General features: G+C 39.6%; 3 protein-coding genes across 5 annotated transcripts; 1 reads left to right on the forward strand and 2 right to left on the reverse strand.

Moving 5' to 3' along the window:
- Window positions 1–2: 2 nt before the first annotated feature.
- On the reverse strand, window positions 3–7,289 carry LOC126782668 (transcriptional elongation regulator MINIYO). Of its 2 annotated transcripts, none has more exons than XM_050507965.1 (10): window positions 7,042–7,289; window positions 6,169–6,940; window positions 5,504–5,586; window positions 5,099–5,286; window positions 4,624–4,729; window positions 4,265–4,525; window positions 3,515–3,703; window positions 1,164–3,407; window positions 870–1,079; window positions 3–638 (listed from the first exon to the last, which is right to left on the reverse strand). In XM_050507965.1, the coding sequence occupies exons 1-10, from the start codon at window positions 7,240–7,242 to the stop codon at window positions 447–449; spliced, it is 4,446 nt and encodes a 1,481-aa protein (XP_050363922.1). In that variant the 5' UTR covers window positions 7,243–7,289; the 3' UTR covers window positions 3–446. The 2 variants fall into 2 exon arrangements, with proteins under 2 accessions (XP_050363922.1, XP_050363921.1); XM_050507964.1 differs by having other exon boundaries at window positions 4–638; window positions 5,504–5,598.
- A 3,527-nt stretch (window positions 7,290–10,816) lies between these two features.
- LOC126782691 (F-box protein SKIP23) lies at window positions 10,817–13,459 on the forward strand. 2 transcript variants are annotated; one of them, XM_050507990.1, is made up of 2 exons: window positions 10,817–12,033; window positions 13,052–13,459. In XM_050507990.1, exons 1-2 carry the CDS (start codon window positions 10,861–10,863, stop codon window positions 13,052–13,054), a joined length of 1,176 nt encoding a protein of 391 aa, XP_050363947.1. In that variant the 5' UTR covers window positions 10,817–10,860; the 3' UTR covers window positions 13,055–13,459. The 2 variants fall into 2 exon arrangements, with proteins under 2 accessions (XP_050363947.1, XP_050363946.1); XM_050507989.1 differs by having other exon boundaries at window positions 13,055–13,459.
- Window positions 13,460–13,632: 173 nt separating this feature from the next.
- Window positions 13,633–16,570, reverse strand: LOC126782677 (rop guanine nucleotide exchange factor 1). The gene is made up of 5 exons (XM_050507975.1): window positions 16,061–16,570; window positions 15,694–15,810; window positions 15,048–15,577; window positions 14,486–14,839; window positions 13,633–14,311 (listed from the first exon to the last, which is right to left on the reverse strand). The coding sequence occupies exons 1-5, from the start codon at window positions 16,335–16,337 to the stop codon at window positions 13,877–13,879; spliced, it is 1,713 nt and encodes a 570-aa protein (XP_050363932.1). The 5' UTR covers window positions 16,338–16,570; the 3' UTR covers window positions 13,633–13,876.
- Window positions 16,571–19,301: the final 2,731 nt, after the last annotated feature.

Genomic DNA, 19,301 nt, shown 5'->3' on the forward strand with positions numbered 1-19,301 from the left:
ACAACGGTAGTCTGCTTCCCTTTTTTATTTTTGCTGGACAATGCAGCCTTTGCCTAATATCAATGTGGGATAGCGGCCTGTATCATTCAGTTGCAATATATGGTTGTATAGACGCACATTATCGATCGAAAACAAAAACTGTGTGAACAAGAATCATATTCTAGCACTAATGCTACTCCCTACACAAACCTTTGACGCATTATTATATGTCAGTTCAACATCAGTTGTAAATGTATATAGCAGGGTGGGATACTGTTGGCTTAAAGTTTTATGAGCTATAGGCAACTGTTTGATCTGCGTAAAGTCTCCAATTGCATTCTGCTGATCTTTCCTTGGGTACAGAAGTTACAAACGTTGGTTCTGAAGTTAGAAATATTGTTCATCTATGAAAAACGTTGCAAACCAAGTCTGTCACTCCCTGTGACTGCGTATGTGCAGGCCCATGCTCATAACTGACTAACCTTTAGGGAAGACTTTAGCCTCTTGACGGCATTTAAGAGTGAAGAGCTTCCTTCACAAGCTTCATTTAATAATTCAAGCCTCTTCGCAATGGCAGCCCCTGCCGGTGCTCCATCTTCTTGCTTGAATGTTTGTGATGCAGATGGCTTGTTATATTGGATAAGATTCAACATCATAGCCTGCAATAACGTATTAAAAATCTCATTAGGTACTCCCCAAGTATTGCTTTATGAGAGAAATGAAAAATGCAAGAAACCGTAGCTGAAATATAAGGTTATTCAAATTGGGAACTTAAAGTTTCATCTCATTGTGTATATCATCCGGCTTAATGGTGAAGCAGCATGGAAGGTAGCCCATGATTGTCTGCTTCGAATTAATTTCTCACATGTTACACATGAAGAGTACCATACCTCATGTTGTTGCTTTGAGGAGTAATCTTGCAAGAGGGACCTCGAGAGCTTATTCCGAAGCAATAGTTTATCACCCGTGTATGACTCAAATATGAAACCAGAAAGGTGATGTAGAACAAGTGTATATGCAAGTGATCCTCGACTTGCAGCCCTGCCGAGGGCACCGGAAGTCCACGATTTCACGTACGCCAACAGAATATCAGAATTATCCTGTCAGACACCAGATTTCATCACCATTGCAATAAAGGACCATTTATTTTAAACAGAAAACAGTAAATAATTAGTCAGCAGTACCTCAACAGGTTCAAGGTACCCCTCTGCATTAGTAAAGCAATTCTCTAAACGTGGCAGAAGTTCAAGAACACGAAAATTAGTTAGTGTATTCCAGGCAGCAAGTCGAACGGGAGCTTCAACACAACGGTGAAGATATACTGCAACTTGGCGGCCATAAATCAGATCACCATAGGATACAGCAGAAAACTGTTCCACAAGAGTCTCAATAAATGTAGAGTACGTCCCATGAATCTCTGATTCAAATGCCAAAAAGTCCAAGTTATTTGCATTTACTGAGTCTGTATATAAGGTACATGATCTTGTTTGATGAAGAAGATTCCCATAGAGATCCTGCAAAGCTTCATACGTAACCCGGCTCTTCTCCTCCTCAAGCACACCCATCCCAACAAGTAAGAGTACAGACAGAGAATGCAATTTCCAAACTAATGGTACACTCTTAACGGGGGAGTGGATACCGGCAGGTAGGAAACTGGACATTGCTTCAATACCCAAAAGGAAGAAAAGTCCAGCTCTAGCAACTACAAGAAAATCACTTGGGTCCTGCATGAGATCTTGTAACTTGGAAGATTTTTTAAGACCAGCGATCTTGCTATCACAAAGGGTTGAGACTGGACTGAGAAACCAGCTAATGGGTAGTGGAAGTCTCTGGTGAGCCCACTCCGCTACCAAATCTTGACTAATTATACATGATGTGTCAATGTCCTCATATATGGTGTCGAGGGAACTTATATCCTTCTGAAGTGGTTCAGATTTATTCTTGCTGTCACTACCTTTGAGCTTTTTCTTTACAGATAACCATCTGTTACTGAAATGAGATGCTAATGTTCTACTCAAGAGCAGGTAATCCTCTTCATCATCCCATTTGAACAGCTTAGCTCCTCCACTCGAGAGAAAACGACGAATACAGATATCGAGATACTTCAAAACAGAGACATCAAGCAAATTATTTATTGCCTTTTCCACATAAGTACCATCCGTTGGCCCAGCAGTTACACAGACTCCTAAAGATGAATTAATTGCCAGTATGACAATCATTTCTTCTTCTGAGTGGATATCAAAATCAGCGACAATTTTCAAAGTTTCAAGCAGGTCAGTGAGAAACCTCGCATCTGCCTGGGCCAACAAAACAGTACCAGACCAATATCCTCCACCAGAGGCACCCCAGCCAACTCCCACCCCAGGAGCAGGACCTCCCCTACCAAATTTTTCTATGGATTGCACAAGGTGCCACTCCGAAGCAACTAACTTCATAAAAATATTCTTCACACTTTTTAATTCAACCAACGACCCCTTAAGTATACCATCCTTCAGAATATTCTCTTCTCTTGATGAATTAATATTTTGGGGAAGCGTTTGTGCACTTGCCTTTGCTAACGTTATCAACTTATCGATGTTAATAATAATCCCCAGTAACCCATGTAGGCAACATACAGTAGCCAATGACATTCCATAATCACCTTGCTGTCTCAAGTTACACAACTTTTCAATGAAGGAGCAAGATGCATTAGAATTTGTTCCAACAAACCCATTCTTAATAATTTCAAGGCCAACTTTAGGAACGAACTCTGGAAGCCATGGCAGAAGACTATTACTTTCTTGCATGTGAAGAGTATCATCTGGGATAACTCTTGAAAGCACTCTTGAAAGCATATGCATAACAGCTGAATAGACCCACAACAAGGAAGTCAATGATAGATCTTGGCTAACAAGATGACCAGACTTTCCTTGATCGCTGACAAACAAACTGCCTACACTGGGATTATTCTTCCATACTATCCACTTTAGAGCTATATCAACCATTGGACCAACATGGCTCCAAGACCAGAAATCAGTGTCACAACCAGAATCCTCTGACTTATGATTCCTGTGATGCCTCTGCGCGAACAAATTTGGAAGTCTTCTAGCCAAAGCCTCCAATACAAGGTAGGCCTCTTTAGAGATGGAAGCAAACTCGCAAACAACACCATTCTCTGAGAGTTTTACAAGCATAGGTGGATTCAGCCACAGGCACAAGCAAGGAAATATTTCTGAGAAGTATGATAGACAATATCCATGCTGAATGCAGACCTTCCAAAACCGCAGTTGTTCAACCATCAGAGCTGATGAAAGCCTACACTTCTCCTTTCCAGATTTTACCCAATTGTCAAGGAAGGATGTAGGTTGATACAAATGCCATGTCAAAGTTTGAAAGCTCCCATTCTTTATAAATGCAAAACACCTCTCCTGATCAGATTGTGCCAGCACCTGTAGGATTACAAAATTAAAGATGACGGTATAAAGCAGATGCAGCAATAGATCTCCAGTTTTATTGGAACAATTTGAATAGTGATTAATTAACGGAAACCAGTTACCTTCAGAAGTCTAACAGACTTAATTTTAGAAGGCTGAATTTCTATGTTGTCTTTTGCAATGAATCTGCTGACCACTGTTTGGAGAAGCCTTTCACAAATCACGATGGCATTCGCACATTGTGGGGAATGCCTTGCTATGGCAATAAGTATAGAAAGTATATATTCTTCCAGGGCTGCTGTAGGCTCTGACTGAAATCACACAAAACAATACGACTTCAGGTAGCTGCAAACTGTCGTTTTTTTTGTACATAAAAAGTCCCTTCATCAATTTAATCAGATCAGAAAGTCCTCGTCTAAGATTTTCTAGGATTTTACTCTATCATGGTGATTCAGTGTTTTGGCATTTTCAATACAAACCTACATTAACTAACAAGATGAAAGGATGAGAAAGGGTAAAAGAAATGGTTCCTCTACTTGAAGGCATAGAGCTTAGAATAAACTCAGACATATTACATAGAAATGCATGGACATGCGAACATAACACACGCACATAAGACATCTTGTTAACTTTTGGGTATGCAAAATTATGTCTAACACCCAAGTATAGTGATTCTGAATGGATACTTCAAACTCAGAAACATAAAATAACCTCTGTGTATCAACTAATGTAAGAGAAAACATGGTGATGTACAACCAATACAGCAAAAACTGCTACACAATGGAATAAAACGTTAAAGTCCGGTAAAGAGGAAGGCTTTAAGCATCTGAATTTAAACTAGATTGTGGTTCTCTTTCAATAAAAGGACTAACCTCCAAAAGATAGCAAAGTGCTGGAAGGATTCCCATCCGTACCAAACCTGCAGCAAAATCTTGTCCAGCAACAAAAATGTCGTCCTGAATTGTATGCTTCCTTTCAATCTCATCATCAATAATATCCTCATCAAGAGCTAGAACATTAGAAGGCTTAGCATTGTACTTCCAGAACCCACCATGAAGGAAACCAACATCAATCTCTGGTTTGCTCCGGAATACAGGGGCAGTAAAAGTATCCTCATGAAGATTTGCTAATTTCTGGAAGTAACATGTGTTGAGCTTTAAGTAACATAAGTAAGAACATGAAAGATGTATTTAACCAAAATATTGACAATAAAAGAAAAGGAACACTTCACCTCCGAGACATCAAAGAAGTTCTCATTCACATCACAGCTTAATACGTGGTAAATAACTTTGGCACACTGCCGGACCACAGAACTATGGTTATCATCGAGGCACATCCTACAATAATCACAGGTTAAAAGGAACTATTATGAAGTAAAAAAAAAATCAGATTCAAATTAATATGGGAATCTCCATATAAGAAAAATGATGAGCTGAAACAGAAATGATGACATTGAGTGATGTTTAGAAATAGTATTGCTAATTACAAATGGTGAACTGTAAAAAAAAAAATATGCTATAAATTTCTTTTCTGAAACTACCATACATCATGCAGATGCAATAACAGTTAATAATTCAAAAACTTGTTTACGAACAGTCGGTTTAGAAGTTCAAGGCAGGTCATTCTCCAAAAAAAAATAAAAAAATAAAGGCAGACCAACAGGCATACTTCTAACTATAGAATACATGCATCCAAATGTAACTGACCTAAGAGTCAAAACAAGTTCAGGTTCTGGACCGAGTGCATAAGCCCAGACAGCCTCCCAGTCGACAGTTCTGTCAACTTTATTAGCGTCTTGTCTGGTTATATGAACATGGTTTTGGTGAATATTTTGTACCGCCTTATTGAGCACATTCGAAAGAAGAGCCAATGCTAGGTCCCGTTGTCCTGCAATCTAAAGCAACACAAAATGGAAAATATTTATAAAAAAAAAAGCTGAAAAGCAAAAGCCAACACATATGGCTAGATCATGAACATCCTACATTAAAAAACTTGGAAAAAATATAAGAAAGACATCAGCCAATGGGTTGACTAAAATTACAGAAATTAAGAATCATGATTAAACCTGAGGCCTAACAGGAAAATAAAGGTGATAAAAATAATAAACTGACCAAACTCCTAGTGAGTGACACTGCTTCTTTAATAGTATAACCAGCAGCACCAGGATCTCCCTCAGAACGCAGGTAGTCACGCTCTGCAAGGTTAATTGTAACATTGGATCAAGTAAAGAATTAGTAGATATCATAGCTCCAAGAAGTATCTTTTAGTGCAGTTTCCTGTGGACAGATAAAAATTACCGCAGCTAGAGGCTAGTTAAGTCCCACACTATAACATTAGAGACCATAAAACACTAAGAGAGTCAAAAACAACGAAGGAGGGATGCACAATCTAAGAAAAAAGGGACTGAACAAAATCGCTAAAGCAAAAATTAACCACTTCTACAAATAACTTCCTACAGACCATTTCAGACTCTCAATAGTAGGAAATCTCTTGGTCCAGTGGTCTATGATGGTATGCAAATCAAAGTAAAAGTTTCAGCCTTGGACCATAAAAGGAATCAGAATTAAAATAAGTTAACGACCTGCCCTAAAATTCAATGCAAGAAACAATATCAGCATAAAGATGAAGATCTCTTTCATATAGGAATCAGCAGTTCACACAGTTGGAAGTTGGAAGATAAAATGTTTTATTTGGATAACAACAAAAGGCCAGATGATAAAGTAGGAACCATCAAGCAAAAGAAACAACCAGATTAACAAGAATAGTTAATATCTACCTTGGGGCATCTGCTGCAAAGAATTTCCAACAACAGTCCCATCTGGTGAAAATCTCAACCCCCTGACAGCCTCGACTCTCTCACGCCAAGCATTCCACAACTTGCCCTTGGCTTGTCCTGATATCGGCACCAAACCATCACTCCTTGTATGGTTTGAGGTACTCGTAGTGACCACACGAGGCATAGCAGTGTTCAAACTAGGGGAAGACTTCTGGTCCTTGTTATCTGAACCAGGAGTCTTTTGCTTCTTCATTTTCTCCTCACCCCTCCTTTTAAGTACTCGGAGTAATGCAGGGTCCAATCTTCCCATTATCTCATCCTGCGCCTCCGTAATCTCCTCGGTCGACATTCGTTGCAACCGAGCGCGATTCTCTGTATCAATCTCACTCTCAAGCGAAACCGCCACCTCTTCTAATCGAACATCAACAGTTTTAGACTCCCTGGTGGCATCAATTTCCATCGCATTGCTGTCCAACACTGACTCCAGTTCACTCTTCAAGTCAGCTAACCCAGGCTTCAACCGGCAACTCCGTTCATTCGAGCTGTTCTTCCTAACACTAGCTTCCGCAGTTTCGCTAACTGTACTAATCCTACTCTCATCAACCTCCATCTCAACACTATTGCTAAAGTTCATGTCTACTTTCTTCTTCCTCATTATCGGCTTTGCGTAACTCTTCACAGCATCAAAGTCCATCACAGCTTCATCATCCTCACTATCACCCTCACCCTCACCCTCCTGAACACTCACCTTACTATTTACCGGACTCCAATGCTGTAACAAAAATTAACCAAAACCAGTCACCACTAAATTCTTCAATTTTCACCAGACTATTTTACAGCGATGATGAAATTAACTAGTGATTTAGAGCTTACCGGGCCCTCGGAGCGGTGGCGAGCGACAGGGAAGTGGAGAACGCTGGGCCGGGGCGGAGCGACGGGGCCCGATATGGGCTTATCGGAGAAGCCTTTCTCGACGATGCCGCCGACCATGCAGGAGGATTCTACATCGTTTAATTGAAGGGCTGTATTGCCGAATATCTTGTTTTTGAGTGAAGGGGTTTGCTTCTTCTCCATGAGCTTGAGCTTGAGCTTGAATGTGAAAGTAGGGCAAGGAATTTGGGCGCGCTGGTTTTATACTAGGGTCTGAACTCTGAAGTTTACGAACTTGGTCTCTAGACGCCAGCTAGCAAGGCAGAAAGTGTTGAAGCGGCGCCGTTTGATAAACTTCCAAGAGTAAGTTTTTTTGTTTTTTACTTTATATTTATTATTTAATGTTTTTTGAAAGAAAAATGCACTAAAAGGAAAAAGTCCTGAGAACCTCCAGAGTTTACAATAGGGGTGGACATAAACCGAATTAAACAAGTAAAACTGACCGAATCAAACCGAAAATATGGTTCAGATAACTGAACCGAAGAGATGTAGTTTAAAAATAAAGAAAACCGAACCGAAACCGGTTTAAACGGTTTGAAAATGGTTTACGTGATCAAACTAACCGATTTAAAACTAAACCGACCGAATTTAATTTAATGATTTAAAAAATAATAAATAATGGGTATTAGTACAAAAAAAAATAACAAAACTTAACATAGAAGGTTGTCTAGTGCAGTTGGTAGAACGCATTGTTGTTATATTATAGGTCAGGAGTTTGAATCCCAACATTGACATTTTGATGTTTTATTGAAAATCTATCAAAATGAGAAAAATATAATATTTACATAGTTATTAATGAGACGTGCGTGTGATGTACTGATTTGTGACATCATCTTTGGGTAGGAATTTGAGTCTCACCTCTTGAAAAATTAAAAAAAATTACGTATGAGGTGTGAACCGAAACCGAACCGAATTTCGGTAAACCGATTGTTTCGGTTCAGATTAATTTGATTCGGTAAATGATTTGAATTTTTAGAAAACCGAATTTCAGTCTAAACCGAAACCGAACCGATATATGCCCGGCCCTAGTTTACAACGTCCAAGAGCAGAGTTGTCGAACCTTCCCATGGTACTCCCTGAATCCAACAAGCTAGAGAAGAATGTCCAAGTTGAGTAATAGCATCGGATACAAAGTTCACTTCTCTATGAATATGTTCAAAGCTAATACAATCAAAGTGAGAAGCTAAGGATCTAACATCCAGTGGCGGAGCTACCTTATGCACAAGAGGTGCCATGACACCCCCACATCTTTGAAAGCTTCTTAATTAATCTACGTGTTGTACAAAGTGTTTTACATAGGACATGATAGGCTCCCTATTGAAAAAATTTGGCACCCCATAAATTGATGGCACGATGATTCTTTATAGAACAATACTAATTTCCTTCTACATATGGTGACATCAAACACTTCCTATTGATGCAAATTTGTGGAATTCTTGTAGTATCTATCTATCTATCACCTTTGTTATGGATTTACGGAGACTTTTTTGCACTTATTTTTAATTTCTCTTTTTCTCAATGCGTCAAAAGGTGGCTAGCTGTTCAGTCCGGCACTTCTTCTCCTACTTCCGCTTCTCTGATTGATTTTTAGGTAAGCTATTATCGTAAGCCTTTCTCCTCTCAGCTTTATAATTTGTGGCTAGCAGTTGACATGTTTACCTTCATGGCTTTATGGAAGGCTCGTAATAGACTAAGTTTGACAATCGTCGCCCTATTTTTCTAAGTTGTGTTGCTTAATTATGGCTTGGATTCGTCAAATTAATCTCTTTTGCTCCTTGTCATTTTCAAGGTGTTCTTGATGTCCTTTTTATGCATCTCTGGGTGTTGTTCCCAACTGGTGTAAGTCTCTAAAAAATTATCATGTTTTATGGAAGACACCAATCTTTCCTTGGATTAAAGTTAACACTGATGGTTTGGCTAAAGGTAATCCAATTCCTGCAGCCTGTGAGGGTGTTTTCTGTATTTCTTCAGGTGGTTTCTTAGGGGAATTCTGTCAGTCACTTGGATGTAACTCTTCTTTTTATTTTGAGTTATTATGTTGTAATTATGGCAATTGAGATTGCTATTGCTAGAGGTTGGTTCCATTTATGGTTGGAAAGTGACTATGTAAGTGTGGTGGCATGTTTCTCTTTTAAATCTTTCTCTCCTCCATAGAATTTGAGAGTCTGTTGGCACAACTGCTTGTCTAAACTCAGTCTGATGTCCTTTCGATATAATCATATCTTTAGGAAATGAAATTTGGTAGCTGATAGAATGGTCAATTTGGGCCTCACCAATGACACATTTACTTAACATGATAGTCCCCCCCCCCCCTAATGCGCTCGTTCAGTTCATACAAGCTGATTTCTTAGGATTTCTGAATTATCAGTTTTCATAGTAGGTTGATCTACTTTATGTATCTTATTTATTTAAGATTTGGTTTTCTTTTTCTCTTGATAATGTTTTAGTCTAGTCTCCCTTGCTATGCTTTTTTTTTTTAATAAACGGAACCGGGCGTGGGGTTGAGCCTCCCAGATAGGCTGGGTTTAAAACCCTTAAAAATACATATGGTGGCATCTCATATTGCATATGCATGTTTCCAAGTATAATTTTTAATTTTTTTTATCTCTTTACCCTTAAAGAGTAGAAATATACATTAATCAGAGTATGCACGAATGATAAAAATGTATTTATATTACAGTATACGATAATTGATTATCTTTTTATGTCATTTATCTTTCAAAAAATTTCCGATAACATATATTATGTTTGTTTTTCTTGGTGTTTATATTTGGTACCCCACATTCACAATCCTAACTACGCCACTGCTAACATCACCAATAATCTTAAGCAAATTCTGCAGAGTTTCACCGCGTCAATTGCCAATTTTGAATCACCTTCAATTCCACTTTCCGCCAACCTCAATCAGTAATTGCCCAAAGACTATCTTGAAGAACAAGAAACAGCCTCGTCAGTAGGATTATAAGTATTACCAAAGGAGGACGCAACAGCATAAAGGGGTTGACCATCTTCACCACACGTTTCTATTTACTTTAAAAATAAAAAATAAATAAATAAAAGAACTACAACATCATCGAAAATTTGAAAGAACTGAAAAAATAGCGAAATATTTTCCCTTCACTGGTTGAAAGTTCATTTTCAACAAACCTACTGCCGTGGTAGCACTATAGCCACTAGTTTGAGTCAATTGTTGGTTTTGACTAAAAATAAAAAAAATTTAAAACTATGTCGTTTTGAAAAAATAATTTAAAAAAAATGAAAGTTTCGTCGATAACATTCGATGACGAGAGACTTTATGATGAATGATCACCTCTATTTTTATTAATTAATACTATATATGTATTTTAATTGTCAAAACAATCAAATATTTTTTTATGAAGTTTATTTAGTACATTTACTTCTATAAGTTTTAATGTTTCAAGTTTATTTCATATATTTTGATGTATATGTTTATAAATATATTAAATTTAATTAAAAATTAGCAAAAATGATAAATCCGATATATATATCGATATATGATGTTATATCTTTATTTTACAAAACCGATACGATGACGATGACCGCTATTTAAATTATTGATTACACACTATTGGAAGAAATGGAATTGTGATGTTCATATGATGAAGAGAAGAAGCTCCGAAAAAATGGTAAAATTGCAACTGCTAGTCTGCTGCTAGAGGTTAAAATGACAAGTGATGACAAATTATAGTATTTGGGCTTTTGTGGACAAATTATTTGCCGGCAAACTGAACTGAAAATCTCATGATGGCGGACTGGTCTCTACTCCCCAAAGAACTCCTGGAGGAGATCGCCAAACGCCTCGGCAGCCCCTTCTACCTTCTCCGCATCCGATCCGTCTGCTCCTCCTGGCGCTCCTACATCCCTCCCCGACCTCGCCGCCTCCCCGGCCGCTTCCCCTTCCTCACCAACTACGGCATCTCCGACTCCACCCTCGGCTTCCACCTCTCCAAACGCACCGTCTTCCTCATCGCCCTCCCCAGCTCCCCCCACCGCTGGCTCGTCAAGATCGAGGAGGACGTCCCCGGCCGAACGCACCTCCTCAACCCTCTCTCTCGCTTCGCGCCGCGCCGCCTGCCGGAGAGTTTCCCCAAGGTACTGGACTTATCTCGGTTCCGGATTCTCGATTTGGCCGAGGAGTTTGTGCTCCATCACGTGAATTTTAGGCCTCTGGTTAACGCCGCTGCTAATTTGTATATGGAAAAAGTTGTGTTCATGTGTTTGGGAGATGAGAGCAGTGATTACGTGCTGCTGACGATTCATGTGTCTGGAGAATTGGCTTTGTTCAAGTCTGTGGATAAGAAATGGAGTATAATTCATGACATGCCGTCGCCTTATGATGATGTGATCTTGTTTAGGGGGGAGTTTTATGCTGTTGATGGCGCAGGGAGGACGGTGAGGGTTGCATTGGAGGAGATGAGTCCCATTTTGGCTGCCAATCCGGTGTATGGCGGCGACAAGAAGTTTCTGGTGGAGTCGAGTGGGGAGTTGTTGGTGGTGGATATGTACTTGAGCACGGATCAGGAGCTGGATTGGGAGGAGGAAGAGGAGGAGGTGTCTCAGGTGCAGTTGGATGGGTGCATTTACGAGAGGACGGTCAAGTTTAAGGTGTATAAGGTGGATGAGGGAGGGCAGAAGTTGGTGCAGATGAAAAGCTTGGGGGATAGGGTGTTGTTTTTGGGGGATGACTGCACATTTTCTGCCGCAGCGTCCGAGTTGTCGGGTTGTAGAGGGAATTGTATCTATTTTACGGATAATTTCTTCCATACAAGTGGGGAAGAAGAAGGGACGTTCAAGGGTCGGGAGATAGGTGTTTTTGACTTGGATAGTGGTGCTATTACACCCCTATCTGATTATCCAGAGTCTATGAAGCTACTTTGGCCACCCCCTGAGTGGGTTTCACGGACAGCATCTCAAGTAAGTTTACTTTCTCTCAACTTTCGGAAGTATGTTTTGTTTTAGATGCAGGTTTTATGTCTATAAATCTTATGCATTTGTACCATGTACCAACTTTACATCCACGAAAATTGTATCTAACCCTGCCGAGTGTACTTCTTCATATATTGCCTGTTGGCATATTTATGATCAAATCAGTTCCTAACTTCCTATACAGTAGTTATGCGCTTCTTGCGCTACTAACTTTTTTGATTGTATAACCTCTCGCCATATACATACGTGTTAGCTGTCTGGATGCCCTAACTCGGGTTTGAAAACATAATGCCGGAGCTATTGTTCGTGTAAACACATTACTCAAAACAATAATACTGATATTGAACACTTGGATAGAAAGATGGAGATGAACCACGATTGTTACATGAGTTTAATATATCTAATGTCCAAGAAAATAGAAATTGGGTTATCAATGTAATTAGTCTAGTACTCTGGGGTAGAGGCTTAGTTTGATATATTGTTTATGACGAGAGTTAAATGGCTTTTTTGGTGTATTGATGCCTCTTGTGGCTTCTTTATGCAAGTACTAAGCCTACTTGATATGGTGCATCTAAATTGATGTAACAAGAATATATAGAATGTGTAGGGAAGGACCCCATTGCCTTAAGTTTCCAAGTAGAAGCCCTTGTCATTTCTCTCTGCAGTTTGCAAAACCAGCTTCTGGGATATAACCGTTATTCGTTCCTGGAATAGTAATGAGCAGTTATTAAAATGGTCCAAGGGTCATGAGATCATGGCGTGTTTGAGGTTAATGAGTCTTGACAGATATTATCACACTTTTTATGCTTCTGAGAGTCATGAAGAAAATGGGGTGTTTATTTTGATTACATAGTTGTTCCTTCTGGTTTAGCAACCAAGTAATTAGAAGACCTGTTATTAAATTTGTTTGTTTGGACAATGCTAAAAGTTCTACTGTAGTTGCTATTTCTGTCATTTGCATTCTGATTATCATCATCAGTAATTCAATATGTAAATGCTGATTTAGTAGATGCAGCTGGTGCAAACTGATTTCGAAAGACTAGCTTTGTAAAGTTGCGTTGGAATTATAGCTGCTCATGGTAAATCAAGTGCAAGGTGAAGATGGCTTTAACCACACCTTTCCCAACTGTCAGGAACCATTACAGCGTCAGGTTTTTGGCCAGCCATTTACAGTCATTCAAGTGGATCAAAGGTTCCTTACACACGAGGAGCTTTTAAGCTGATGACACCCTAGTTCCTTTTCTATTTAAATTCGTTAAAAATAAGATGCAGAATTGGCAGCACGGCAGCAATACTGCGTTTTGTATCTATTTCATTTTGCTTGTGAATAGGTGAATAAATAGCCAAACTGTTGACCCTCTTGTTCCATACTAATTGTCCTAATCTTTCTGATATTTATAGATTCATATTGAGAGCTAGAGACTCCCAGATACTTACAAGTAGCTTTATGTCCTGGTAATTCTTGCTCTGTCGGATTAATTTTTTTCCAATCATCCTGCCATTCCTGCATGATATTCATGACCCTAAGGCATGAAAAATCAGCTTATCTTTCAACGTTCAAGATTATGGAGCATGGCAAGAAAAAAAAATGCACATTCTGAATCCATTACTTGCCAGAAAGACTCTGACAACAGTGGTGAGTGTGAGACTTACTAAAACCAGCATTGAAATACAATTAGATTTTAGTCCGTTCGTCTAATACTAGATCAAAACTATAGGCCAGCCTGTTATATTGCTAATAAGGAATGTACAATGCTAGACCCAGCCAGCTCAGCAACTTCTTGTGTAATATTGAACTACTTCAACTAAAAGTGACCTAATATGATCTTGCTCAATCGCGCTCAGGAGCATCTCCAGTAGATCTTCTGGAGCTGAGGTTCCCAGCATACGACCACACTTTATCAAATTCAGCGGCGTTAAATTTTTCAAATTTCAAGTCCGGTGCCTCTTTCACGATGTTACGCTTCTTTACGCAAAGAGGTGTCCTACCTGGACTTCCGATAACAGGAGTGGAGGAGCAGAAGGTTGGAGTTGCCAGTGGAGAACCATAAGGAGTCTGTTGAATGGAAAAGGGACTAGGTGCCATCCTTTTCTGGATAGGAACACCACTGAAACCTCCTCTACTGAAGAGAGACGCTGATTCTGCTGCAGCACATCGCTTGGTAGCATCATCTACAAAGAGGACATCATCAATCCTTGCCATTATGTTGAAGGCCAAGCTCTCCATGACCCTTGAGTAGCTTTCGAGAATTGACTGCCCCACATCCTACCAAATAAACACAGAAATTTCTTAGCAACTTCATCCATGAAAGATACCATAGAAGCTACAGGGCTCGTCTTTCACTGTCTCATACAGAACTATTAATGGAGCGACTTGTAACATATATATGTTATGTACTGATTTGCATGGATAAGGAAAAACATATACAAGAAAGTATACCTTGTTATATTGTATTTTGTTCATATCCAGAGAAGTTTGTGGGAGACCAGGGAAACGATGCCTTAGACTTTGAAGAAGTGTCTCTGCTCTTTGAGCTAGAAAATGATTTTTCTCTGTGTCAGAAACAAGACCCTTGACCTTGCCGCCCCAAGATGACCGTTTAGCTTTCACATGATTATGTTGTTTCTTCTGGTCTTTCTGCTTCCAAACATACACAGCTGCCTCAATCCTGTTGACAATTTCCAGAGTTTGATGCTCTGATGACAAGTCCAGGCAATCCAGAAGGCATTCAGGTGAAAACTTGTCAGCAGTTATGTAGCGATAAATGATATCACCCAGGCAATCTTTCCCATTCTGTCATCAATTGGACAAAAGATTATGTCAAGAGAGTTGAAAATAATTTGTATACAAATATGAAGCTAACATACAGTTATTTTCATACCTTTGTAATGATATTTTGCACTAACATGTTATTGAAACCCTCACTACTAAAAGTTGTTATAGACTTTCTTTACCGATTCCTGCTGAGTTCAAATGATGAAATTGATGTAAAGAACAATACCTTAGGCAGTGACTCCATGTAAGCTTTGGGGATTTCCATCTCAGCAAGCACACTACTATTAATTGCCATGGCCGCCTTCAGTATCTGGTTGCAGCAGTCCCTACACTGCTGCAACTTCTTCCTTGCATCACCAGACAACGCATCTGGCGGAACTTTTGGATATGGTAGCCACCATTTCTCCTCCTGCCTAATTGAAGGCCTTCCACTAGGCATAAACCCCTCATTTTCATTTGAATCACCCAGAATTATGCCCCGGTCAACATACCAAAACTCAGTATCACAGAACCCATCCAGCATACTGAGCAGCATTGCATCGAGCTTCTTTATGGCAGGAAGATTTACATACAAGTCAGAGCGCGGCCGCATCGCCATCACTTCATATGTTCCGCCACCAGGAAACTGCTGTATAGAAGGTACAAGCTCAACAATTGAATCACTGACACACAAAAGCCACTCCATTTCTCGGCGCCACATTGCCCTCTTCTGCGGTGCTAGTGGCTCTAACCTCCATAGCTCACCAAACACAGTAGCTGCCAACACAAACAAGTTCAGTTCAGCAAATCCAAAACACACACACACACACACATACTAAAACCTCTGAACAAAAAACACACAAGGGACAAAATCGAAAGCCGGCTTGACTAACCAGAGAGATTGGTGATGGCATTTGAGATAGCAAGGGCGGTACAGACCCCTTTTCCTCCTCCAGACATGTCTTCTCCCAGCAAAAGCTTAGCAAACCTCTCCTTCATCATTTCAACCTCTGCCAAAAAAAATTACAATCAAAATTAATGAAATAGAGCAAAAAAATTTAATAAACCAGACTCAGATCTCCACAATTAAACTGAAATTACTAATTTTAGCATCAACATCTCCATTTCACTTCACTCATTTTTTTCTCCACACCAAATTTAGAAACCTAATCAACCTAAGCCCCACTCAAAGTCAAACACCGACAATTTCCCTAACAACCGAATTCAGCAACAACAAAAAAAATAAAAATAAATAAATACCAGACAAATCAGCGTCTCTTTTATCAGGCTTGTCATCCCAAGCCACCACATCCTTGCCGCCAATCACCGGCAGCATCACCGGCGCCTGAACGCAGAAACTCCCGGCCGCCGGCGGCCTCGGAGATGAAGTCATGGAGCTAGAAGCGCCTTCGGCATCAAATCTCCTGCACGAGAAGCTACTACAGCTCTCGGACTCGCTGACGTCGGCGCTGAGGCTGTAGCTCCCGCACCTGTCGCTCTGCTGGTCGGAGCCGTCGTCCGACGACACGCTCCCCATCTTCGGTTGTCAAATCCAAACACACCTCGCAGATCTCACACGCACATTCGTGGAAGAAGCAACGTCGGCCTGAGAAAGATGAAAGGGAAATGAGAGTAGTGGTGGTGGAGATAGGTAAAGCAAATTCAGGCTTGGGTTACTGAGAGTGTACTCTTTCTCTCTCTCACACACTTTCTTTGTTTCTCTGTAAAAACGGAGATTCCTCTGTTGAGAGAGAAAATGTGATATAAACACTGTCACTGAGGACAGTGTGGGGCTGATGATGATGATGGTGATGAGGCCAAAACATAGATAAAAGCAAAAGTGGGGGACTATTACGACGCCGTTTTGGCGCTGAGCTTACCACCCGGCACGGCCCCTTTTTCTCCGGGACCCACCGCTCCCGCCCTTCTACTGCACTACCCCCAATAATTACAGACTCTTGTCTCCGGGTCCGCGTGACGTGGCGGGGATAGTGAGAATTTGGGAATTTGGAGGGTTTGGGTGGGAAAATACAGGGGGCTTAACCTTAACCGCGGGTTGAATACGGGGGAGACTCGCATCCCCAAGCATTAAAATTGAACATGGTCTTTTGGGTTCATAGTTTTCAGTGTATAAGACCATTCGTTAACATTTAATTTGTGGTTTAATCATTCATTAACCCTATATCTAAGTATTTAACTGCATTAGATCTCATTGAATGCATGCAAAATTACATCTCGAGTAACTTCTACATTCGATTCCGAGCCCGGCCAACTTCGATTTCGACGGTCAATATTACTGTAAATTGTTTGGAGATCATTCTTAAAAAAAGTCATGGACTCACAGCCGGTATTTTACAAGCAACTTTTCCTACATCTGCCTCATATATACAGTATTGAATTTATGAAAGTCATCTATATAAATAAATATAATGGATAATGTTATGTACGATAAGGGCATCTCCAAAAGTAAAGTTATTTTTATATAACTAAAAATGGTTTAAAATGATGGCTAAATATCACTTTTGATAGGTGTATTCCAGTAAAAACTATATTTAACTTTTAAATAATTTTTCTTACTTATCTAGGTAGATTTAGCTAGACTATTTAGCTAAAATTATATTTATAGTTATTCTGTTGGAGTTCTATGGTATCATAAAAATTGTTAAATTTCAAAAACATTTCAAAATGACTAACCTGTTGGAGATGCCCTTACGTTTAATCAACAAACATTTTACTACTCCAAGAAAAGGAGCATATATTATAAGGATAAATTGTAATATCAACCAAAGTATTAGACAATATTCGGACATGCAAATAAGTTTTGGGACCGAATTCGGTGAATTGTATTAATGTACTATAGTGTTTGAGATTAGTCTATGCACAAAATAATGTACTATAGGGTGCCCAATACATATTCAGAGTGTTGACTGATCAAAAAAGTAGTTTCCTACGTATGGATCTCAAGTAGCTAGGTCAATAAATGAATTAAATTATCACAGGCTAAAAACCATAATATTTTGTTGGTGACTTGGTAATTATGAGAGTGAAATGTTCCCTAGAATTCAAAGCACTGAAGACGAGTAAATCTCCTTCGTTTACCCTAAATAGGTCTGAATGTGAGATTTTAACCCAGGGGACTCGCCATAACTTGTTCTCTCGAAACAAGTTTGAGCACATCATGTATTATAGACGTAGGCGGATAAATAGAATAAAGAACTGTCACTGTGTTAACATCACACCTTTTATGGGGTTAAATATCGTAATTATTTGTCATTTTAAGGTTTGATTGGCTCAATAGCGACATGTATCGTTTGCCCACAAAGACACTTTAGTAATTTATATGGTCACACATTATTTGATATATAAATAGATCTATCATCTCCACAAAAAAAGTAAGTCTCTACCTAACGCTACATGTTCATATTTGTAGCCGACTTAGACATTTAAACGTTGAAAGCCGGCCAACTCAATCTTCACCCTATGACGCCGTGTGCTCATGATTTACAAGTAATTAAGTGTTTTCTCAGTTCATCGGAATTCCCCCGCTGATCTCCCAACGTAACACACTGCAACAAGCTCAAAAGCTGCGATGTCCTATATTTCCAAGATACTAATGAACTCACTATACGGTAAATTTGGTATTAGCCCTAAATGTACGACCACTGAGATCTGTGATTTCGAACGATATAACCATTTGGTAAAAAAAAAAACACTGGTTTCATTAGTATGACTCCGGTCGGTATTCGTTTTTAGTTAACGTAGACAAACAACACAGCACTCATACACACGACACATACTACATCAGCCCGCACTCAACACGTGTCGGGTCGTGAATGGGTCGTCCTCCACGAGATGGATATCCATGGGTCATCAAATAATCATATATCAAATCACATGGGCAAAACTGTCCATAGCTTTTGACGAGGGTCAGATGCTGGCGTAGGACCCACTAGGCAAGGCTAGTAACGACGCCGTATTGGCAGAGGACCACCGTGACTCGACATGTAGAGGCCGCAGACAAATACGTCGGCGGGTCGGGTTCGTTTATTTGGTTGGATGGATAAGCCACTTTGCGTGACGGAATGAACAATATATATTATATATATTGTTGTTAACTTGTAATTAAGCGTATGATTGAATAATTTGGGTGGCTCGTGAAGGCATGAAGGTGACACTAGGGAATAATTTTAGTTATTTCAGGAAATTTAATTAGTTTTGTGAATATGATTAGGATAGAACTGCATGGAGCATTTGACCCAAAGGTGCAGATGAAGAATACGGTTCTTCCCAGTAGTACGATAAGGAAGATTATTAAGGACCATTGCATACATGGTACATAATAATTTGCAGTAGGTTCATATGCATGAGGGAGGAATTTAAACAATGGACGTGACACGCACAATCCACTAAATATCTTCTGTATTTATAAAATTTCCTATCAAAATGTTGGCATGTTGCTTATAACCCTAAACTCTAAACTCAATTGCTTGTCCAATGGTGC

Source organism: Argentina anserina, chromosome 2 (genome assembly GCF_933775445.1).
Source record: "Argentina anserina chromosome 2, drPotAnse1.1, whole genome shotgun sequence".
Taxonomy (NCBI): domain Eukaryota; kingdom Viridiplantae; phylum Streptophyta; class Magnoliopsida; order Rosales; family Rosaceae; genus Argentina; species Argentina anserina.